The sequence below is a fragment of the Garra rufa genome, chromosome 22, assembly GCF_049309525.1.
Source record: "Garra rufa chromosome 22, GarRuf1.0, whole genome shotgun sequence".
Taxonomy (NCBI): Eukaryota; Metazoa; Chordata; class Actinopteri; order Cypriniformes; family Cyprinidae; genus Garra; species Garra rufa.
Window position 1 is genome coordinate 2,924,843 of NC_133382.1, and position 26,125 is coordinate 2,950,967.

The 26,125-nt window shown below is 32.3% G+C and overlaps 1 protein-coding gene across 1 annotated transcript in view; it reads right to left on the reverse strand.

Moving 5' to 3' along the window:
* LOC141298308 (zinc transporter ZIP11-like) overlaps positions 1 to 26,125 on the reverse strand; it is a 150,353-nt gene that overhangs the window by 3,160 nt on the left and 121,068 nt on the right. The window contains exon 7 of the mRNA XM_073828813.1: positions 2,673 to 2,742. Within this exon, the coding sequence (XP_073684914.1) occupies positions 2,673 to 2,742 (70 nt within the window). The remainder of the gene's footprint in view (positions 1 to 2,672; positions 2,743 to 26,125) is intronic.

Sequence of the window (26,125 nt, forward strand, 5' to 3'; positions counted from 1 at the left end):
AGAAAAAAAATCTGAATTGTAAGATATGAACTCACAATTGCAAAAAAAAAAAATAAATAAATAAATAAATAAAAATAATAATAATAATAGATAAATAAAAATAAAAATAATAAATAAAATTTGATTTAATTAATTTAATTTCCATTATTTTTTAGAAAAATATTTGAAAACAAGACTTAAATTGCTAAGTGAGTTTTATAATAATAATAATAATAATAATAATAATAATAATAATAATAATAATAATAATAATAATTTAAAAAAATTTATTTTTATTTTAAATAAAAGCCTGTTTCCACCACAGGATTAAAAAAACAGAGAACATTTTTTTTTCTTGAGACTCACAATTCTCAAGAAAAAAAATCTGAATTCTAAGATATAATCTCACAATAAAAAATAATAGATAAATAAAAATAAAAAATAAATATAAACAATAAATAAAAATTATAAGATAATAAATTGCAATTAGTTTAATTTCCATTAATTTTTTAGAAAAGTATTGGAAAACAAGACTAAAATTGTGAAACTAAAAACTAAAAAGTGACTTTTATTAAATAAACTATTTAAATAAAAGCCTGTTTCCACCACAGGATGAAAAAATAGAGAAAAAAAAAAAGAATAAAATGACAAAAAAAGAGGTAATTGCAGCTTTTTATCTCACAATTATATTTTTGAAATATAAAATTATGAAACAAACTCAGAATTGCAAGTTTTAGACTCAGAATTCTCAGGGGAAAAAAATCTGAATTGTAAGATATGAACTCGCAATTGCAAAAACAAACAAATAAAAATAATAATAGACAAATAAAAATAAAAAAATAAATAAAAACAATAAATAAAAATTGTAAGATAATAAACTGTAATTAATTTAATTTCCATAAATGTTTTAGAAAAGTATTGGAAAACAAGACTAAAATTGCTAAGTAAGTTTTATAATTATATGTATATATATATATATATATATATATATATATATATTATTTATTTTATTATTATTATTATTAAAAAAAAAAAGAGAAAAAAAAAGAATAAAAAATAATAAAATGACAAAAAAGGTAATTGCAGCTTTTTATCCCGCAATTCATTTTAATTATAATTATTCATTTATATCATAATTCATTTATATCATAATTATTGTTGAAATATAAAATTATTAAACAAACTCAGAATTGCAAGTTGTAGACTCAATTCTCAGGGGAAAAATCTAAGTTTTAAGATATGAACCTCGCAATTGCAAGAAATAAATGAATAAAAACTGTGAGACAATTTTTTATGAAAGCCTTAAAAGGGCTAAAAAATAAAGAGAATAAAAACCATTAATAAATACAATAAATTTTTTATATATAATTGCATAGTATAAACACACAACTATGAAACAAACGCAGAATTGCAAGTTGTAGACTCACAATTGTAAGATAAGAACTTGCAATTACAAAAAAAAACTGTGAGACAATAAACTTTAATCACCTTTTTAAAATTTTTACTCATTTTACTCACTTATTTTTACTTATTTGTGAGATAAAATGTCACTTTTTCATTATTTTTTTGTTAATCTCGTGGCAGAAATGGTCTTAGCTTTTAGGCATAAACATTAATTTCCAAATTTTTTTTTTTTTTAGAAAAGAAAATATTTTGCTTCTCAAGGAAAACAAGAGAAAACAAGACTAAAATTGCTAAGTGAGTTTTTATTATTTATTTATTTTTTGAAAGCCTGTTTTCACCACAGGATTAAAAAAGAAAGAATATATCATCTTTTTTTATAATTGCTTAGTATAAACACAATTACAAAAAAATAAAATAAATGCATAAATAAATGAATGCATAAATAGAAAATTGTGAGACAATAAACTGCAATCGCCTTTTTAAAATTACAATCACCTTTTAAAAATTAAAAAAATAGAAATAACAGAACTGCGGGATGTAAACTCAGAAATGTGAGGAAAAAGTCAGCTAAAATGTCATTTTTTAATTGTTTATGTGTTTTTTACAAAAAGAAAACATTTTGCATTTAAACATATAATGTTTATATATTTGTACTGGAAAACAAGACTTCAATTGCTAAGTGAGGGGATTTTTTTTTTTTTTTTTTTTTTTGCATTAAGGGCAGTTTGTAAGACATAAGCAATTTACTTCAGTTCAGATGTTTAGATGTTCTTCCAAAGCATTTTTTTTTTCCAAACTACAACAAGAAGTAAACCAGCTTGGTGTTCTCAGTTAGTGTCTTGATCCTGGGTCACTTAGACTTCAAGCATTAGCACATATTATCTTACATTTGATCTGCTTTTACTTTAATGTTTTCCGGCCTCATATTAGATTCAATTTATCTGTGAAACACAAAATGAGATGTTCTAAGAGGCTCCTTTTCAAACAACAAAAGCATGGTGATTTATATGGCGAAGCTCAAAAAAGCACTATAAAAGTATCATAAAATGATGACTTGTGCACGTATTCCTCTGAATTTAGCCTTTTGTGAGAAACAGACTGAAATGTCAGGCTGCTGTTGACTGAAAATCTTTGTATGCTCAACTTTCATTTTGTCTTTCTATTCACTTTTAGACAAGCTAAAAGTCTGCCTTTGTGCTTTATGAAAGAAAATACCGGGTTGGAATGATACAGACGTGAGTAAAGGTTTGCAAAAGATTTTTGGATGAACTATCGCATTTATATCCTACCTGGCGCTTTCGAACGTAGCTGAAGGAGTTCTTCCGACTGCTCCAAAACCCACGCCAACAGCCAAACCCTCTGAAACACAGAAAACACACACCTGGTCATGCTTTCACACAAATATCAGACTGCTAAGGAGTGCACTGATGATAAGGACTGAATTGGAAATGATGATGCAAAATGAAGCCCAATGAAGGAAGTTTTCAGCATCTCATTCCTGCACTGCACTCCATTTACAGTCATCTTTTCATCCTTTGAAGGCAGTTTGTGAGATGTTAGTCATTTAAGCCGTTGCCCTCAATCTAGTGGGAGCACAGGATGTTTGTCAGCTGCCATTTCGCAGACACTCATCTGTCTAGTAGCTGTCTAGCTCTTGGGTCACTGTGGCTTAGAAATGAATCTGCAGGCCGTGGATACTCCTTTCTGTTTTTAAGAGCCAACAGCTATTAAAGGGATGGTTCTATGATCATTTACTCTTCCTTATGCTGTATAAAACACAGAAGCAGACTGTTTTTGCTCCATATAATCAAAGTCAATAGGGTCCAAAGTTGTTCAGACCACAACATTCATCAAAATATATACAGGTTTGGAATGATGACAATTTTCATTTAGATTAAACTTGGTCTTAAAAGATCAATATTATAAAAACAGAGAGTTTTGGTTTTTAATTATGACTGGCCGAGCCATGTTCGAAGCCATTGTAAAACACTTCATAAACACACACCTCATTGTAATTCTGCTAATTGTTGCTGATGGACTAAACTTCTTGGTGGAAGAATGATTATTTGTCATTACTTCATTTTTTTTTTGCCACATTTTACATTATATAACAGATCTTTCTGTTAAGAGTTTTAAGAGTTTTTTAGGTGAGAATGTACTTGTTTAGACTTTAAAAATGTGGTTTGTTAATAAAGATGACGTCTATTTGAAATAAGCATTTTCGGAGATGTGAGCTCTGGGGCATCAGCAGTTATATATTTTTCTTTTATGGCAAAAATCATTAGGATATCATTAAGTAAAGATCATGTTCCATGAAGACATTTTGTAAATTTTCGACCATAAATATATATATATAAAAAATACATTTTTGATTAGTAATATGCATTGCTAAGAAGATTTTTTTGCACCCTCAGATTACAGATTTTCAAATAGTTGCATCTCAGCCAAATATTGTCCTATCCTAAACAACACATCAACGGAAAGCTTATTTACTCAGCTTTCAGATGATGTATAAATCTCAATTTCAAAAAATTGACTCTTATGATTGGTTTTGTGGTCCAGGGTCACAAAAGTGTAACGTTGGATGCAGTTCCCGTAATAGCAGGCCTATTTAGTATTGGAAAACTGTGTGTACGTTTGTGATTGTGATTTTAGTTTCATTGTTTCGCCATAAGATGATGACAAGAGACTGAAACAGGGTTGTGAACAAGAAAGCTATTTTTATTTTTAACAACAAGACGCAGCCAACAAATGCACTAAGCAGTGCTGTCATTGTAAATCAGCCTTAACAGATGAAAGGATGGTATGACAAAGATAACGCTTTCCTCAGCAGACATTCAAACTAATGTTTTATTGTGAATATGAGATTGAGCTGAAGAATGAATGACGTATCAGATGCAGGTAATCACACTCGCTCAGTCCATCTCTCTCTCATAATACTCTACATATTACAGTGAGCTTTTAATGCAGTAATACAATAAGATTTCAATGAAGCAACTCAACTCAAAGTGGATCAAAAAAAGCGAAAAACAAACCCCAACTAATTGACATTCCCAGAATGTCTCCACATTTGATATTGTTTTATATTGTTTTTCCCACACAAGTGACTTTATGTACATTAGGATTTTGTTACATTTTATGTTAATAAATCAATGCTTATTATACTATTTTAGTGTCATGTGCAATTTTCAGAATTATGAGAATTAAATTAAATTGCATTAAATAGCTAATTGGGTTACTCTTTGAATTAAGTTTATTTGTCTTACCTTTATTAGCAGAGATTTTTAAGGTTACTGTGAGTTTACTATAAAGGTAAAAATCACTTTTTAGTAATTTGGTATATTAAAATGTAAGTTTATGAAAAATAAAAACCTGTAAAACTTGAAATGTTGCTACTGTATTTTTATGGTAAAATTCTGACAACCACAGATGCTGTTTTCACTGTAAATTTCACAAGTGTATTATTCTTTTAACTTTGATTGATTTAACTTTAAGTCATACGTTATTAAATATTTAATGCTGCATTGAGTTTCTGGTGTTAACATATTAAATGTGACCTTGGACCACAAAACCAGTCTTTAGTAGCATGGGTATATTTGCAGCAATAGCAAAAATGACATTGTATGGGTCAAAATTGTTTAAAAAAAATATGCCAAAAAGCAATAGGATATTAAGTGATCATGTTCCATGAAGATATTTTTTACATTTCCTACCGTAAATATATAAAACCTTAATTTTTGATTAGTAATATGCATTGCTAAGAACGTCATTTAGCAAATTTCTCAATATTTAGATTTTTTTGCACCCTCAGATTCCAGATTTTCAAATAGTTGCATCTCAGCCAAATATTGTCCTTTTCTAAACAATACTTCAACTGCAGAGCTTATTTACTCAGCTTGTATGTATTTCGAAAAATTGACCCTTATGATTGGTTTTGTGGTCCAGGGTCACAAATGTGTAACGTTGGATGCAGTTCCCGTTCAAAAATCACTTTCCAAACTTGTTTCCTGTTTACTCGGTTCTCAATTTCCTGTTATCAGCGAGTCTCTCTATTCCGTCAGGGCATGTGTGTGGCTGCAGTCAGTAGAGGATGTGTCTTGATCTCTAGTGGTTTGTACTGCTATTTAAGTTCAGATTACAAACATCTAACCCAGTATTGAGACAGATGTGCTCTTTCAGTCCAGCATCAGATAAACTGAGTCCAATTCAATTCACATCATTCACACAGCACTCCTCCGGACAGATCAGTTTGTGTGTGTGTGTGTGTGTGTGTGTGTGTGTGTGTGTGTGTGTTTACGTAAATATGTAAATTCAAAGCCATCACTCAGACTAATCAGGTCAATCTTATCTTTAGCCAGGAAAATTCATTCAGGGCTCAGAGGAAATTAAGGATATGTAAATGCATCTGATATCAAATCAATTTGGCATTACATCAGATCAAATTCTGCTGCGGTTAAAGTGACAGCTCAGGTTGTCTTTCGAAATCTAATTGCACAGCAGCAAAGCATCAAGGTGAACCTGCATTTAATACGTTATTGAAACAAGAAGAGCCCATAGGGATGTCTGTGTGGAATTGGTTTAATAAAATATGATTAAAGAGGTGATTTTGAGGTATTTTTTTTTTAAATATATTCAATATATTTCAATATCTCAAATAAATGCTGATCGTTTAAATTTCAATTCATCTGTGAATTCATCTGCTTTCACAAAAAATATTGGACAGCACAATTGATAACATTGATAATAATCAGAAATGTTAGTTGAGCAGCAAATCAGCATATTAGAATGATTTCTGAAAGTTCATGTGACACTGAAAATGAAAATTCAGCTTTGGTCAAATAAATAAATTACATTTTAACAGATATTCACCAGCTATTTTAAATTGTTAAGTTTAAGTTTTTGCTGTATTTTTGATCAAATAAATGCAGCCTTGGTCAGCATTTACTACATCATTTTATATTTATACGTATTTTAATCAGTTTATTTATATACAGTTTATATTTAGTTTGCTATTTTAGTACTTTTTGGCAACCAGCTCAAATTTCATAGATTAATTTCAATTTATTTACACATTTATTTATTTTCTTATTTATTCAAAGCGACAATTTATTATTATTATTTAATAGTTTTAGTTTTAGTTAATGATAATAACCCTGCATGAAGCTTCTTTTTTTCATAATTGGGTTATTTTAATTTAATACACTATAAAATGACAAATTCAAAACATCTATATATAGTATTCTTTTTATGCATTATATGAATATGTATATTTATCTGTATTTTATGCAGTTTATTTAGTTTGTTATTTTAGTAATTTATATTTTATTTCAGTTAATGTTTATTTACATATTTATTTACCTCCTTATTTATTTATTTATTTAAAGCAACACTTTTATTTATTATTATTATCATTTCATAGTTTTTGTCTTAGTTAATGATAATAGCCTATATCTATCTATCTATCTATCTATCTATCTATCTATTGTAAGATTGTAATAGGGATTAATTACATAATAATTTAGCTCAAAGGGAATCGAATATGATTCAGGGAATTTGAACAGAATCGCTGTTTTACGGCTGTTTGAGTCGACCCACGATTCATTCAGCAGCCGTCTAACAGACACTCTGCAATGGATATTACTATCCAGAATATAGTGAAAACACTATATATTAGCACAGTAGCAAAATCAGCAGTTTAAGGCAGTAACTTGTAAGCACAAAACACAAGATACTTAATAAAAATATGAATTTATTGGATAAACCTAACACATACAAACTAATCTAACATAAACACGCATTCACACAGGTTGCAGAAAGAGAAAATGAGGAAAGAATGAGTTTAAAGGAATGAAAATATGAAGTCCCAAGTTATAGCAATGTGCATTTGCTTAGACCTGAACAACCATCAATCACTTAATTAACCCTCGTATTGAGTCTCTCAAAGAGGTTATTAAACTTTATATCAAAATGCACCAGTTCAGTAAGATTCTAGAGGTTACTTGCGCATTGCCTTTGGGAATTCCTTTGGTTGCGTCGCTTCAAAAAGGGGGCTTTCCCGAGGTTGCTGATTGGTTGGTGGTCGGTCAATGTGATGTCTTCTTGGGCGTTGGCTGGATATGAGAGTTGTGAGTGCGCTGATAAAGTTCGGGTCAACGAAGACGTTTAAGTCGGTCGCGGCTTGCACAAACTTAACTAGACACGAAACTCTCAACGGAAAGAAATAAAAGTATTAAAGTAAAAGATAGAGGTGTGGTGATCTCCTCATGTTTCCTTGAGGTGAGGAGGCTGGCATGCAGGCCAGGCGGAAAGTTGCAAGAGAAGAGAGAGATTTGAGGGTGTCCTTGAGTTTTTAAACTCAGCTTTTGGACACCTCCCAAAATTATGTCTTGACCAATTAGAACATTGGCTGAACTCCGGTGGGCTACTGGTTTCACCTTCCAAACCACAAATCACAATGTTATCTTATTAGTCCCGTGATCCCAAATTCCCGCTCTTTGCAGAGATAAATTTGGACATGATTTCTATAACAAGACTATAATACATTTCGCAAAGAATTGAATTACAGGAACATTTTGAGAATGCGATTTCCAACTCGGACATATCAAACATCAATATAAACCATTAAACTATTCAAGAGTTATCAAAAGGGACATACACAATGAGTGATTAAAACATAATAGACAAATGTATGGGTTACATATATGAATAGGAAATTATGCAGAGAAATGATGAGTTGCTCATGAGTCCTTTAAGCATAATTTTGGGTGCATATGTACATCAATAGACAGTTTTCTGTGCCCTTCTGTGAGGGTCTGTTCTCTAAGCTGGGAGGTCAAAAGTTTAGGGAAGGAATTTCCGTTGTGTCCTGTGTGTGGGGGAAAACCAACCATATCGCTAATGACTTTAATCATGTGATGTTCAAAATGTGCATCTCTTTGACAATTAATCTTGGTTACTTGCTCCAAATTTGACAATCTCCTTCCCTGGAATTATGAACAAGTCTCTTTGTGTTAATTTTGCGAGTTCTTAGTAAGGTTTGCTTCAGGCTGGCGGTCTGGCGCCAGGCTAACAAACGTCAGATTTATGATGGGGGCCTCTTGTGGAATGTGAGTCTGTAGTGTTTTTACTTCTAATCGACTCTCCTAAATTGTCTGATTCTCGCTGAAATACTACACTATCTATCTATATATCTATATATATATATCTATATATATATATATATATATATATATATATATATATATATACACACACACACACGCACACACACACACACACACACACACACACACACAAAGAAAACAGATACTTTCAATTGTAGTAATATTTCAAAATTAAATATAATTTAGTTATTTTATATTTATATTTTAGTACTTCTCGGCAACCGTTTAAATTAAGATTTATTTTATTAATTCTATTTCAGTTGATATTCATTTACTTATTTACCTACCTATTTATTTATTTATTTATTTATTTAAAGCAACAATTTATTATTGTTATTATTTAATGGTTTTAGTTAATGACAATAACCCTGCATGTTTCTTCTTCTTCTTTTTACATACCCATATAGGTATCTCAATTAATACAATTAACTATATTAATTATATATTTTATATATATTTTATAATTTATTAAATTTAGATTTTATCCTGCCATCCACAGAAAATGCACTCAAATGATATGTAGGCCTATATTTGATCTCCTCTTTATTTTACTCTGTCCACGTGAGATCCGATGAGAAATAACTGCTGCAAGAAGCCTTATAATGCAGGATTTCAGAGCAGATTTAATGACACTTGTCGTTAGGACCTCCTGCAGTGCTGACGAACTACACGATAAGATTTCCAAGAAATCACATTGTTCTTGTTTGAAATGAACTCCAGGCTAAAACCACAGGTGAACATGTTAACCACAGCAACACGCTGCTCTGAGACGTGAAATGCCTGTGAGACGACACTAAAAACTCCCAAGCAGAGACGTATCATGGAACAGCACACGCGGTGTAATCACATCCAGAGATTCATTACAAACGTCCCCTCAAGCTGATCTATACTCCACCTCCATCCATAAAACATGGTCTCTTCCCTTGTTCAGCCTCCACCTCATCACTCACACGCTTGAGAAGAGAGGAATGAAGACGTCTTATCTCTCCATCCAAAATAACACCACCTAAGAGGAGCACGGACGGCCACATCTCCAGTACAAAACTGACATTTCCTTGACTTGAAGTCTAGAGGAATGCTTGACTTAAAATTAGTTAAAAGGCCAGATGAATGACTTGAGTATTCTAGCCTTGTATTCAGCAGAAGCTGAGGACGGATGCATGTGTGCAGTATTTGTGTTTAATAAAATATAACGCCGTGTCTAGTTCTGCTCACTGAGATTTGTCAGCCAAAGTGATGCAACAGAGATTTGGATGTTTAATTTACTTCATTAAGTGAATCATGCACATCATTAATGGACACACTGTGCTTCATTTCTGTGCCTCGGGAGTTCTATCACAATAAATGAACCATAGGAAATCTTTGTCACAAAACAAGCATACAGTCACTTTTATCTTCCTCTGCAGTGTACAGATGAAATAAAATTCCCTTTGACTACTCAAGAGTGTGATTTTTCAGCATGATGACTTTTTGACCTTCATCCATATTATTATTATTTATTTTTTAATTGACAATGACACTATAAAATCACATTGACAAAAGTGGTGATAAACCAATATTTTACATTATCTTTTATTACAATAGATAACTCAAAATACTCTATATTATATACTTTTCATATTGCTTTTTTTGTTTGTTTTGTTTCGTTTTTGGTGTTTGGAGCTTAAAATTAATGATTTGTTCTGATAAAATGCATTTTCACTACAGCCCACCACCACAACATTTTTTTATCTTTATTATAACATATTCTATATACAAATCAGATGTAATATGAACATATATATGTCTACAGTTTAATTCAGAAGTTTACATACACCTTGCAGAATCTGCAAAATGTTAATTATTTTACTAAAATAAGAGGGCTCACACAAAATGCATGTTATTTTTTAATAAGCACTGACCTGAATAAGATATTTCACATAAAAGACATTTACATATAGAGAAAATAATAGTAACATTTATAAAAATGACCCCGTTCAAAAGTTTTCATACACTTGATTCTTAATACTGTGTTGTTACCTGAATGATCCACAGGTTTTTTTGTTTTGTTTTTTTTTTTTTGTTTTTTTTGTTTAGTGATATTTGTTCATGAGTCCTGAACAGCTAAACTGTCTGCTGTTCTTCAGAAAAATCCTTCAGGTCCCATAAAGTCTTTGTCAGTATTTTTGTGCATTTGAACCCTTTCTAACAACGCCTGTATGATTTTGAGATCCATCTTTTCACACTGAGGACAACGGAGGGACTCATATACAACTATTACAGAAGGTTCAAACGCTCACTGATGCTCCAGAAGGAAAAACCATGCATTAAGAGCCGGGGGTGAAAACTTTTGGAATTTGAAGATCAAGGTAAATGTAACTTATTTTTCTTCTGGGAAACATGTAAGTATCTTCTGTAGCTTCTGAAGGGTTTACATGAAAAAAATATGACATTTAGGCAAAATAAGAAAAACGTACACATCTTCATTCTGTTCAAAAGTTTTCACCCCCGGCTCTTAATGCATGTTTTTTCCTTCTGGATCATCAGTGAGCGTTTGAACCTTCTGTAATAGTTGCATATGAGTCTCTCAGTTGTCCTCAGTGTGAAAAGATGGATCTAAAAAAATCATACAGTCATTGTTGGAAAGGGTTCAAACACACAAATGCTGAAAACCAACAAATTTGTTGGACCTAAATGATTTTTCTGAAGAACAGCCGACAGTTTAACTCTTCAGGACAAACAAGGGACTCATAAACAACTATCACTAAACAAAAACACACAGCTGTGGATCATTCAGCTAATAACATAGTATTAAGAATCAAGGGGATGTAATTTGTGTGAATTCAACTATTATTTTCTATTGTGGACTATATGCCTTCATGTGAAATATATTTTTCAGGTTAGTACTAAAAATATAATATATTTTGTTAAAATAATTAACATTTGGCAGATTCTGCCAACTCACTAAGTCACATGACCAACAAACATAAGACCTGAAATGGATCTGAAAGCAATGACAGCGGGAGAACACTCAGAGTGATTACACTCTGCTCAATAAAATCTTGCTTCAAATGCACATTAATAATCTGTCACAATGTTGCTGTTTGATCCACGTGTGCTGCATATATGAAACTATAATGTCTAAGCTGCCATTGGACAAAAACTCAATGCTATCAATGCACAAGATCAATATATGACGAGTTCACAGATTGAACACATCAGTATAATAAAGTGTCCGATGGTCAAATACCAACAGTGTGCATGTGTGTGTTTAATTGAGCTCTGGGATGCACAGTCATACTAGCGGCTTCATGCATGCATACTAGAGATTAGAGAGCAATGCTTGATTATACTCCAGAGACGCCACTGCAAATAGTGACCATCTCACCTGTGTTCGGCTCTGGCAGACCAAACCAATGGGGAACACAGGAAAAGTCTGGGGCAATTTCGCCCGCAGCCAAAAGAGCAAATATAATTTTCCTTTCCTGAGTGTAATCTATATATTGAATCAGGGTCGGTTCGCTTTCAAAGGGCCATCTGTTTGCTTTCAGATTAGTTGCGATATCTTTGCAGAAGGGCTTTTTAATGCTTTGTTCGTCAAAGGCTTTGGTAAGAAGTTCTCCAATAGGAAGTGCTAAGAAAAACCTCCAGCCAAATGAAATGCATTTAGTTGCACTTAACTTAATGAACTGCAGGCGCATATGAAAATCAGCCCAGTGTTTCCCAAAGGACATGGAAACCACATGCACACACACACCGACTTAAGACCATTGATCTTCATGCTTAACCTAACGTCTACATGTAGCAATGAATGCCACTGGATTTTATTAGACTACGTCATTTGCATTTGATCTTCTTACAATGCCTGTGTGTGCATGAAGAATGCCAAGCTTATGTTAATGAATCACACGTGTGATATTTTTTAGACTTTGCATGTGAAAGAATGATCTATGGAGTCAAAACAGTTAATGCATATTAAAAATAAATGTAAAAAAACAACTGGGTTGATTTGCAAACGGTTTAAACCCTTGAGTCTCGTGTGACATTGATGAAACGCAGCAGAACGAGAGCGGAGAGCATTTTGGGAGATGCAATTTATGCATGCACGCATTCGACCTAAGCTCAAAATCTTGTTTTAATTCTAGGTCAGGATGAAGCAGGATGTTACATTAGAGTCAAAGAATGGATGCACAATGAGGAAGAGTTAACATAAGTGGATGTTAAAGTGAGCAGCACGGATTTAGAGATGAAACAGAAAGGTGTGGAAGATTAACGTCTGTGACTATGTACTAAAGACTAAACTCGAAATGGTTAAATTGGTCATGAGAGTGTTTAAAAATGGTTTTAAAAATAAACCTGCAAGCTTACAACAGATGCCAAGTTCTTGCTGAAATATATATATATATATATATATATATATATATATATACACTGCTGCTCAAAAGTTTGGGATCAGTAAGATTTTAAACGTATTTTAAATAAAGTTTCTTATGCTCATCAAGGCTGCATTTATTTGATCACAAAATACAGAAAAAAATTAATATTGTGAAATATTATTAAAATGTAAAAGAACTTTATTCTATTTTAATATACATAAAAAATCTAATTTATTTCTGTGATCAAAGCTGAATTTTTTTAGCATTGTGTCACATGATGCTTCAGAAATCAGTCTAATTTGCTGAATTATTATCAGTGCTGGAAACTTTTGTGTTGTTTAATATTTTTTTGGATTTTTTTTTCAGGATTCTTTGATGAATAAAAAGTTAAAAAGTACAACATTTATTTAAAATAGAAATCTTTTCTAACAATATACTGTACTGTTCAAAAGTTTGGGGTCAGTACATTTTTATTCTCTTTTATTTTTGAAAGAAATTATTACTTTTATTAAGCAAAGAAAGTGTTAAATTGTGATAATTATTTTTTTACATAATTGCATATTTGTCAGTCATACATGATGATGAAACAGGCCAGATTTCTATAATAGTACTAATAAACTAAACGTGTTTTTAATGCACAAAAATCTAGTTACTGTCTCTTCTGCTCACCAAGCCTGCATTTATTTGATCCAAAATACAGCAAAAACAGAAAAAATGTTCAATATTTTTACTATGTAAAATAACTGTTTTCTATTTCAATATATTTTAATATGCAATTTATTTCTGTGATTTCAAAGCTGATTTTTTGCGTCATTACTCCAGTCACATGATCCTCCAGAAATCATTCTAATATTCTGATTTGCTGCTAAAATAACATTATTATGAAAAAAAAAACAGCTGAGTAGAATTTTTTCAGGTGTCTTCGATGAATAGAAAGGTCAGAAGAACAGCATTTATCTGTTTTAAATAATAATAGTAATAATAATAATAAATGTTTCTTGTGATCATGTGACACTGAAGACTGGAGTAATGATGCTGAAAATTCAGCTTTGATCCCAGAAATAAATTACATTTTAAAATATATTCAAATAGAAAGCAGTTATTTTAAATTGTAAAAATATTTACCAATATTACTACTTTTGCTGTATTTTGGATCAAATAAATGCATTCATATATAAAAATTAATCAAGAAAAAAATTCATGTAAGCAAACCTTCAATTCCTCGCAGAGCAAAAGCAAAATCTTCAGCTCCTTATTGGCATCTTGTCTTTTCTTTGCACTGGGTAAATAATTAAGATATAATTAATAGTTAAACTAAAGTGTCTTCCTTAGATTATGAGAATTTATTTTTTAGAAATGACCCATTTAAGCAAATTGTTACATCTTTCCCATGTGTTTAATTTTTCTTAACAACCACAATACTGTACCAACATTTTAAAACAAAAATAACTATAAATGAACTGCTTTAAGCAGTGGCAAATCCTGATGCGTGCCATTTTAAGCAGTGGCTTCGACCACTCTTAGATTCGTACTCTATCTAGGGCACTTTCACAGGATTGCAGCTGCTCTCCGTTCCATAGTGGGGAACTTTTTCCATGTGCTTTACTTCACTGCCCTTCTCACTTCAGCTGCTATCTGTCTGCACAGAATCTGGATAAGCAGCCTGCCTTTGGGGGTGAAAAAAGTGTTGTTACCTGCTTAAAGCTGTCAAAAAAGAGAGATTTTCAAAAAGTGTAATATCACCTGAAGACTGAAATGATCTACAAAACACTATCTGAATGGTCTGTATGTTGAAAAGTGTACCCAAAAGTTAAAATTTGTTAACCCTCAGGCCATCCAGCAAGATGTAGATGAGTTCCTTCATTAGATTTGTAGAAATACAGCATTGCATCGCTTGCTCACCAACGGATCCTCTGCAGTGAATGGGTGCCGTCAGAATGAGAGTCCAAACAGCTGATAAAAACATCACAATAATCCGCACCACTCCAGTCCATCAGTTAACATCTTGAGAACCCAAAAGCTGTGTGTTTGTAAGAAACAAATCCATTATTAAGATGCTTTTATCTTAAATACAATTTAAATAGTCCGTAATCCATAATAACGCTTCCTCCAATGAAAAAAGTCCACCACCTGTTGTCTCTCACATCAAAGTCCACCCGCATATTTGTTTAAAGGCTGTTTTGGACCGCCATAACCGTTATTATGGATTATGGACTCATATTTTAGCTGGAAATGTCTTAATGATGGATTTTTTTCAACAAACACGCAGCTTTTGTCTTCTCAAGATGTTAACTGATGGAATGAAGTGGTTAAGATTACTTGTGGATTATTGTGATGTTTTTATCAGCTGTTTGGACTCTCATTCTGACGTCTAAAATAGTTTGAAGTAGTTTTATATCTTGATAGATAGATAGATAGCAAGTTACTAGCATGTTGTTAGCACGTTTCTATCATGATTAGTATGTTACTAGCATGATTAGCCAGCTTCAGATGAGGCTTCCTTCTGTGACCAGTGTTGCCAGATTGGGCGGGTTTCCGCCCAATTGGGCTTCTTTTGATCGGCTTGGACCGGAGAATAACGCATTGGGCGGGTAGACAAAATTTGGGCTGCTTTAAAAAATTAAAAGCCGCCCAATCAGCAGTTTTTTTCTTCGCTTTTATCATTAGTCATGTTATTTTAGTACGTTCGAGCTCAAAGTATCACAGTAATATAATGTGTAGTGCAGTCATCAACTCATTTTTGCTTAACGTAACCCTTACTGGTTTAGTTAAACAGAGACCTGTCAATCAATTTACGTCTTTTACGTAAGTGAGATGTGATGACTTGTGAGTGACGGGGCTTTACATTACATTTGTTTCTCATCACTTTATTGTGCACTTTTTGCAAAGAAAGTAGCATATTTTTTACTGTGGACATTGAAAATGATGCATGCGTTTTTCCAAGGGTTAAAGTCATTTGTTAATTTCCACTTTGAAAAGATTTCTGGACATTTTACGCATATTTTCGGACTGTTTTGATCCATATTCCTGTGAAATTGATTTATCTTTATTTTTTTGTCATTATTCTTTTTTTAAAGAGATAAAAATGGTCCTCATCAACCTTGACATGGCAATAAAATTCTCATTATTTTGGCAGTTAAATTTTGGGCTTTTTGTTGAAGTGGGTGGGTTTTGGTGAGCTTTTGGGCTGGAAATCGTCAACCTGATCTGGCAACACTGTCTGTGACTATGGCTATGCAAACCGACTTGTTGCAGTGTGCGGCGTATGGTCTGAGCACTGACAAGTTGACTTTCTACTTCTGCAACCTTTACAGCAATGCTGGCAGCACTCATGCATCTGTTTTTTGAAGCCAGGTGACGCACAGAACGATTGCTCAGCTTCATTGATCGACCCTTGCAAGGCCTGTTAAGAGAATGGAACCCATCTTGGAAAACCTCTGTATGACCGCTGTAGTGTAACTCGGTTTCAGGGTGTTACAGAACCTCTAATAGTTTTGGCCATCTTTGTGGAAAGCAACAATTGACCTTATGCACGGAATGTTCTTTAGAACTTATGTAGAGAAAACGAACAAAGTACGCTCATATTACAGCACAGTATAGTTGACCGGAAATATCTTAGCTGGCTTGTCTAAACAAGGAAGTATTCCGTGCATATGGTCAATTGTAATTCTCAAATCAAAGAGAGTTCTTTGCCATGAGATGCCATGTTGAACACCCAGTGGTCAGTATGAGAGAAATGTACTTAAAGAACCTAATTTTTAACTGCTCTAATAAAAGATACACAAATTTGTATGGTCCTGTCAAGCAGACAAAAACATAAACATGATGAATAGGACATGTAGCTTTGCATGGTTAGACAACATACTGCTGTTATCACTTTTGTTGCCAGCTATTTTGACAAGAACGGCTTTATGTTGAGTTATTTTCAGAGGACAGTAAATCTATACTGATAAACAAGCTGCTCATTGACTACTCGAAAATATATCCAGGTTTTATTTCTATCGTATTATCCCTTAAAGGAACACTCACTTTTTTTGGAAATAGGCTCATTCTCCAACTCCCCTAGAGTTAATAAGTTGAGTTTTACCGTTTTGAAATCCATTCAGCCGTTCTCCTGTTCTGGCGATATCACTTTTAGCATAGCTTAGCATAGATCATTGAATCCTATGAGACCAGTAGCATCACGTTCAAAAATGACCAACGAGTTTCCATATTTGTCCTATTTAAAACTTGACTCTTCTGTAGTTATATCGTGTACTAAGACCGGTGGAAATGCAAAGCTTCAATTTTCTAGGCCGATAAGATTAGGAACTACACTTCCATTCCGGCGTAATAGTCAAGGAAGTTTGCTGCCGTAATATGGCCGAAGCAGGAGCAGTAATACCACGCAGCACATGTGCAAATGCTAAACTAGCTGGGAACTCATTTCTGATAATACTCCGCCTGCTTCGGCCTTATTACGGCAAACTTCCTTGACTATTACGCCGGAATGGGAGTGTAGTTCCTAATCTTATCAGCCTAGAAACTCGCAGCTTTGCATTTCCGCTGGTCTTAGCACACGATATAACTACAGAAGAGTCAAGTTTTAAATACAACAAATATGGAAACTCGTTGGTCATTTTTGAACGCGATGCTATTGGTCTAATAGGATTCAATGATCTATGCTAAGCTATGCTAAAAGTGATATCGCCAGAACAGGAGAACGGCTGAATGGATTTCAAAACGGTAAAACTCAACTTATTAACTCTGGGGGAGTTGGAGAATGAGCCTATTTCCAAAAAAAGTGGAGTGTTCCTTTAAGAAGATATACTTAAATGGTTGCTGAAATGTAAGGGGTGCATTCACCTTTGTTAGATACTGTGTGTAACAGCTCAAGCTAATTCAATTTAAAAATAAAGTTTCTAAAGGCTTAATTGTCTTTTAAAACAATTTTGTTCTCGCAAAAATAAGTGACATAAAAACAGCAATGTTAAATAGGGTTTAACTAATTAAGGCAAAAAACATCACATTATATATTGATATTGTCACTTTTAATAAGCCAGTAAACTGTTGTAGATGCAATTTCTAAGTCCTGAATCTTCAGAAAAGCTTGTATTTGTAAAGTACTGCAGCCTCTAATTTTGATTGCAACTGTACATCTTGGAAGACCTGAGGGTGAGCACATTTTCCAGCAAATGTTCATTTTTGGATGAACTATTTCTTTTAGCGGTTCAGTCTAATTTAATTGCAGGTTGAACACATTTTTACAGAATGTACTGTATGAGGAATATCAATAGAGCGCCGCACCGCAAACACTGTAATTACGTCCTGACAAAAGTATCTGAACCTCGGCATCAGCGTCTGACAGAGGTTACAGCGGAGCGCTGCAGCAGACAAAAGCGCACTCCTTAGACGTCTACCAGCTTATTTTCTGTCTTCTTCACTTCAGTGACATTTAACATGAAGACAATTTTGCTCCGCAGACATTTGACCTCCACACTGTGAATAAAAGTCTGAAGATGTTTTACACCAGCACGAAAACCACAGTCTTCTCCAGTCATGTAATGGTAATTCCAGTAACTTTAGTAACGTAATAAAAGGGCTAAAGTCTTTGTACGATGCAACTAGGGCATAAAAAAAGGCCAAAAAAAAGTTTCCATTCATTTGGATTACATTTGTCAGTCATAAGTAAAAGAGACAGGTCAGATTTATGTGATAGTACTAATATACTGAATGTGTTCTGAATGCATTTTGAAATATGATTATGTAAATAGCATGCAAATAGTTTATAATATATTATGACATAATTTTTTGAGTGCAGAAATCTGACCTATTTTATTTACACTGCTGCTCAAAAGTTTGCGACCAGTATGATTTTTAAAGACGTTTCTTATGCTCATCAAAGGTGCATACAGAAAAAAACATAATATTGTGAAATATTATTTCAATTTAAAATAACTGTTTTCTATGTGAATATTTTTTTAAAATGAAATATATTCTTGTGATACAAAGCTACATTTCCAGCAGTTTTATTACCAATGTTGAAAACAGTTGTGGTGCTTAATATTTTTTTGGAACCTGTAATACTTTTTTTCAAGATTCTTTGATCAATAAAAGGTTAAAAAGAACAGCTTGTATTTAGGATAAAAGGGTTTTCTAACAATATACACTAATGTTCAAAAGTTTAGGGTCAGAATAATTTATATTCTTTCTTTTTTATTGACAAATGATGTGTTAAATTAAAAAAAAGTGATAGCACATATTTACATTGTTGGAAAATATTCATATTTTGAATAAATTCTGTTCTTTTTAACTTGTTATTCCTCAAAAACCCTGAAAAAAAAATCATGAAAAAATAATGTTTCCAACACTGATAATTCCAATAATAAATCATACTAGAATAATTTCTGAAGGATTATGTGACATTTACGACTGGAGTAACAGCTGATGAAAATTCGCCTTTGCATCTGTGAAATAAATTATATTTTTAAGCATATTAAAATAAAAACCATTGTTTTATATTGTAATAGCTTTTTGCAATATTAAATTTTTTTTTCCTTATTTTTGATCAAATAAATGCATAAGAGATGAGCATAAGAGACTTCTTTAAAAAAACATTACAAGTCTAACTGATCCTGAACTTTTAAGACTCACAAATATGCATCACATTAAGTTTTTCATTTTTTTTTTTTTTATATGTTGAAACAGTGTAATCCAAATGGATGGAAACTTTATTTTGCAATTCAAAAACGTACATCTTGAATGAAGCATGATAACTCAAATATTTAGGTCTACATTTAAGTGTTTTAACTTGGTTGTTTTAGCAGAAGAAAATCAGATCTGATGTGCAGCATGCAGAAGCACGGACAAACAGTTCAAAGCAGCGCATATTCACTTTGTTTCTAGTAGAAAAACAGACTTCTGGGAGAGCAAAGAAGCAGAAAGGGATGGAAGAGGCAATGGGAAACAACATACTGAAACGGCAAGGCTCTACAAAGCCTGCTGGGTTTCACCGCTGCTTAAGAACCAGCAAAGGAACCTAATGAATCCACCGGAGGAATCAGGCGAGCAAAGCCCTGTGCCGTGCCATCAGAAAGCAGCCGAGGAGAAACACTCAAACCCAAGCTTACCAAACCTAGCAGAAAGCAAATCCACATGTGTTATTTTCCCCAAAGTGCATCAGTTCATCCCTTTCAGAGCTTTATTAACATGTCAGTAGAGCCTTGTGGCTTTGCAATCAAGATCTGAGGTAGAAACCGGTCATCCAAAAAACCCAAAAGTCTCTTTCTGACCCTAATAGCACATCCCAGGATTATTCAAGGAGATGTTGGTCTTTTTGATTCTCTTTGGAGTGCTTTCTATCTTTGATGTGACAAAGAAGAAGATGAAAGCTGGTGCTAATAAGGAAGTAGCGAGCAGCTCATGTCCTGTTTTCTTGCACGCTCCGAAACTGACAAGAAATGGTTGTGCATTGAACACTGAACACTTTATTGGAGAAAGTAATGGGAGGTCATGATATCACGGGCTCTGGTTCATGTCGGTAATAATGATGTTCCTGAGGGCATATTTTCAAAATCGACAAATCTAAAGAAGCACTGAATAAAAGAGACTCTCAACTGAAAGTAAAGTAAAAATCTAAGAGGGATGCAAGATAACTTGAACATTTAAATGCAGAGGAGCAGCACTTTCAGTTATTATATAACCAGATATTATATTGCTTCCAGTGCTTGAAGTAGGCCAGTACGCCGGCACTTCTGTATTTTATCCTTTTGCATATTCGCACTTTAAGGTGCGTATCGGCACTTCTGAGAAATAGAATGAATGCAAGCGGAGTCGGTCTACTTTAGGATTGGTATTTAGGGTTGATGCGTAGAGCTACATACGATTATGCACGCCAAAACTGCGTATTATATGCACGTCAAACACATGCATATCATATGTGACCCTGGACCACAAAACCAGTCTTAAGTCGCTGGGGTATATTTGTAGCAATAGCCAAAAATACACTGTATGGGTCAAAATTATTGATTTTTCTTTTATGTCAAAAATCATTAGGAAATTAAGATCATGTTCCATGAAGATTTTTTGTAAAATTCCTACTGTAAACCTATCAAAATGTAATTTTTGATTAGTAATATGCATTGTTAAGAACTTAATTCGGACAACTTTAAAGGTGATTTTCTCAGTATTTAGATTTTTTTGCACCCTTAGATTCCAGATTTTCAAACAGATGTATCTCGGCCAAATATTGTCCTATCCTAACAAACCATACATCAATAGAAAGCTAATTTATTGGGCTTTCATATGATGTATATATCTCAGTTTTGTAAAATTTATCCTTATGACTGGTTTTGTGGTCCAGGGTCACACCAAAGTTCATTTCAACGTATTAATTTCATGAGACTGGGCTCTCGAATCAGCACAACCAAAACAATACCTTAAAAAAATTAAAAGAAGCAGGTTTTTGCGATCACATCATTTTCAACGGGTAAACTCCAGGAAAGTCCAAGGATCGTGAAAGCATTCTAACAGTAAGTTAAAAACGGTGATAATAATGAGAGAATAGTGACTTATGTCCAGATACAAGGTTTCAATGATTGAATTATGATCATTATTTTATATTCCTTTGGTTGTCTGACAACAGAAACACTAAAATATAAGATTGTAAACAGTTTTGTTGAGAACTTGGCTGCATCAAATGACAGTATGTGGCCAAAGAGAGGCAAACAAATGTAATAATAAATAAATGTACATTTTGCATGTTCAGAAGAAGTGCAAATAATGTAAACAGGCTTGTGTAAGTTAATTGCTCAGTGCAAAGAAAGAGAAGTAATGGGAACCTATTTCTATGTTGTTTTTCTTTCATGTGTCTAATTGACATGTACAAGTTATTTGAAAAACATCTATAACCTCTGAAACATATCTAGTCTTCTTGCTCTATGTTGCGTAAGGTTTCTCTAATAATAAACATACATTTGCTTAAAGCATTCATATTTGTCAATGCCCATGTTGATTAGAGTATTACAACTTTAAAACATTATTAATTTAAGGTACATTTACAACAGATAAAAATGCGTGATTAATCACGAGTTAACTCACGACAACCATGCGATTAATCAGGATTAAATATTTTACACGATTGACAGTTCTAAATTTAACTTAAAATTCTAAAAATTAAGTGTTTAAAATGTTTTAAAAGTGTTTAAAAGTGTCTAAAAATTAAATGTTGTGACATTATTTTAATCTAGTAAAATTTTTAATATTTAGTCAATAGCAAACACTTACATAAGATGATATAAATATCAGTTGTCACTTTATATATCCAATAATATGATTTATTAAGATGATATTTCAGTGATCCATGCATATAATGCAATGCAATGCAATCCAATGATGATTAAGAGATTAACCAAGTAAAGCTTTTAGAAACAAACATTCCTTAAAGGATCCTGATGATCAAATTTAAAATGTACAATTTTCATTTATTTATTAATTTGATTTATTTAACCTATATATATATATATATATATATATATATATATATATATATATATATATATATATATATATACTGTATAGGTTAAATAAATAAATCAAATTAATTAATAAAACGTTTGTGTATATGTGTTTCTGTTTTACAATTTGTTTCATATTACAGTCTGGTATTGTGAGAATATTAAGTCAGTATCTGCTCTACGGTTATAAAGATCTAATTGATTCACATTACAATTACAAGCATCAGAATTTCATCATATAAATATTAGCATTTGCACCAATTATACATTTTTGCTCTGTTTGAGCCTCTGAATCAAACTGAACTGTTTTTCCTGAAATGATATATCTCAAAATAATATGTCTTAGTAAGATGATTTGGAAATGATCTAAACATATAATGCAATGCAATCCAATGATGACTGAGAGATAAACAAATAAACCTTCCTCAAAAGATGTGAGATGTTTTGGAGGCTTGTGAAGATCATTCATCCACTGAGGAAGAGTGAAAGTAAAGCTTCTGGAAACAAATGTTCCTCAAAAGACCCTCATGATCAGATTTGAGAATTTAAAAATGATTCATAGAGACTCAAGTAAAGCAAAGTTGCTTCAGTCCAGAAAGTGAAACATGTTATTCTTACATTTACTCGAGAAAAATCTAAAAGATTTGACAGCAAAAAGACACGTGAAGCACCAGCTGAAGGTGGATGTTTGTACAATTACACTAAAACAGTTTTACTTGATAAATCTATGGTGAAGTTTACCATGCTAATGCCCCCCAAAAAAGTCCTCTCTAAGAAGATCCTTTTTTAAATTCAAATGCTAAAAAGATGAATATTGATGATGATGACGACAGTACAGGTGATGAGGTTGAGCTGACGCTGACGGTGTGATTGACACATCACTGATGGTGCTGGTGACGTTATGAGATGCTGCAGATGATTGTCATGATGATTATAATCAGTCCTGGTAGTAACTGATTACATTTAATGTGGATTACGTAATCAGATTCCAAAAATAAAGTACTTGTAATTAGATTACATTACACTTTGAAATGCTCATAATCAGATTATAGTTACTTTTTTTTTGTAGATTACATGATTACATATATTATTTACACAATGGCAGTAAATTATTTATAAATTATGATTCACACAAATTATATATTTTATAGATTTTCTCCAATAAAACTGAGATATTTATATTTTTATGGGTCCTTGTACAGTGCCTTGCATAAGTATTCATACCCCTTCATTTTTTTTCACATTTTGTTTTGTTGCAGCATTATGTTAAACTGCTTTAAATTAGTTTTTCCCCACATCAATTTACACTCCATACACCATAATAATGACAAAGCAAAAACCAGATTTGCAAATTTTACAAATTTATTAAAAATAAAACACTGAAATAAGTACATTGCATAAGTATTCGTACCCTTAACTCATAGTTGAAGCACCTTTACAGCCTCAAGTCTTTTGGGGTCTGATGTGACAAGCTTTGCACATCTGCATTTGGCAATTATCTGCCGTTCTTTGCCTCACCTTTTCACCTCTCAAGCTCTGTCAGCTATCTGTGAGTCCTAGTTGTTCCAGTCGTCTTCCATTATGGAGAATGCTTCTGTGAACCTTCAATACAGCAGATTTTTTTCTGAACTCTTCCCTAAATCATTGCCTTAAAGCAAGTCTGTCACTGAGCTCTACAGGCAGTTATCTTGGTTTTTGCTCTGATATGCATTTTCAGCTGTTAGACCTTTTCTGAGAGGTGTGTACCTTTCTAAATCAGACTCATTCAAATGAATTTGCCACAGTTTAACTCCACTCCAAGTGTAGGAACATCTAGAAGCAATATGAATGCTCCTGAGCTAAATTTCGAGTGTCCCACAAAAGGGTGTGATTTTTATCAGTTTTTTATTTTTAATAAATTTGCACAAATGTTAAAAACCTATTTTTTTGCTTTGCCATTATGGAGTAGGGAGTGTAGATTGATGTGGGAAAAAAGTAATTTAAAGTAGTTTAACATAAGGCAGCAACATAACAAAATGTGGAAAAAAATGAAGGGGTATGAATAATTTCGCAAGGCACTGTATGCTTTTTCACTCTGTGTATGTTTGGGCATAAAAAACATCTACAACATCAACATTAGTAGAGCATATTTTTCGGCATGCATGTTAACAAATGAGTGCATTCACATCTATAGTCTATTTTTGCTGCGCTGTTCACACTCAAATAAAGTGACAGCACATCTTTGATGGCCAAAATAAATATAATTTCACAAAAAGTTCTATAAATGCATAGAACAAAGTTTAAAATGCACGTAATACGCATGTCTAATGAGTTTAACAAGAATCGTTATCAAAAGAAAATTAAGAATTTAAAAAATATATAGGCCCTCATTTCATTTTTCAGAAGGCGGACCTTCATCAAACCCAAACTAATCGAGCCATTTGTGCCAGCTTGGGAAGAAACCTATTGTAATAATGTAAATTATATGAAAAATAATGCCAAGCATGAGAGCATGTTCGAGTGCACACCAAAACGAAATAAAGACTTCGTAAAAGAGCATAACACACTCTTAAAAATAAAGGTGCTTTAAAAGGTTCTTTACACCGATGCCACAGAAGAACCATTTTTGGTTCCACAAAGAACCATTCAGTCAAAGGTTCTTTAAAGAACCATCTCTTTTTTACTTGTAAAATCTGAAGAACCTTCTTTCGCCACAAAGAACCTTTTGTGAAACAGAAAGGTTCTTCAGATTTTAAAAGGTTCTTCATGAAACCGATTATACAAAAAAAGTCTTCTATGGCACTGCATCATGAAGCACCTTCATTTTGTAGGAGTGTAGGACCCCTTTAATAACCTTTTCTGTGTACAATTATATTGATTTTTTCCTAAGACCTAATAGTGCTTTAATTAAATCATGAACTTATACTTATGCTTTTAAATACTCCCTCAATTACTGGCCACATTTATTTCTATTGTATATATATATATATATATATATATATATATATATATATATATATATATATATATATATATATATTAAGTGAAAACTTTCAGTTGATTCACAAAATAAGAAATAAGATAATTTAAATTATATACTCACTACCAGTAGAAAGTTTTAAGATTTTTAATGTTTTTTCTGCTCACCATTTTCTATTGCAATTTATTCCTGTGATTTCAAAGCTAAATTTTTAGCATCCTTACTTTAGTCACATAATCCTCAAGAAATCATTCTAATATTCTGATTTGCTGCTCAAAAAAAAAAAAAAGGATTATTATGTTGAAAATAGCCGAGTAGATTTTTTTCAGGTTTCTTTGATAAAAAGAAAAGTTTAGAAGAACAGCATTTATCTGAAACAGAAATATTTTGTAACATTATAAATGTATTTCTCATCACTTTTGACCAATTTAAAGCATCCTTGCTAAATAAAATAAAATAAACAAATAAAATAAACAAATAAACAAAAAAAATAAAATAAATAAATTCTACAGACTCCAAGCCTTTGAATGTATAATAGTGTATAATGTTACATAAGCTTTTTATTTCAGATAAATGCTGTTCTTTGGATCTTTCTATCCATCAGAGAATCCTAAAAATGTACTCAACTGTTTTAAATATTGATAATAATATTCATACATTTTTTGAACAGCAAATCAGTATATTAGAATGTATTCTGAAGATGTGAAACTGAAGACTGGCGTTAATGATGCTGAAAATGTAGCTTTGATCACAAAAATAAATTACATTTTA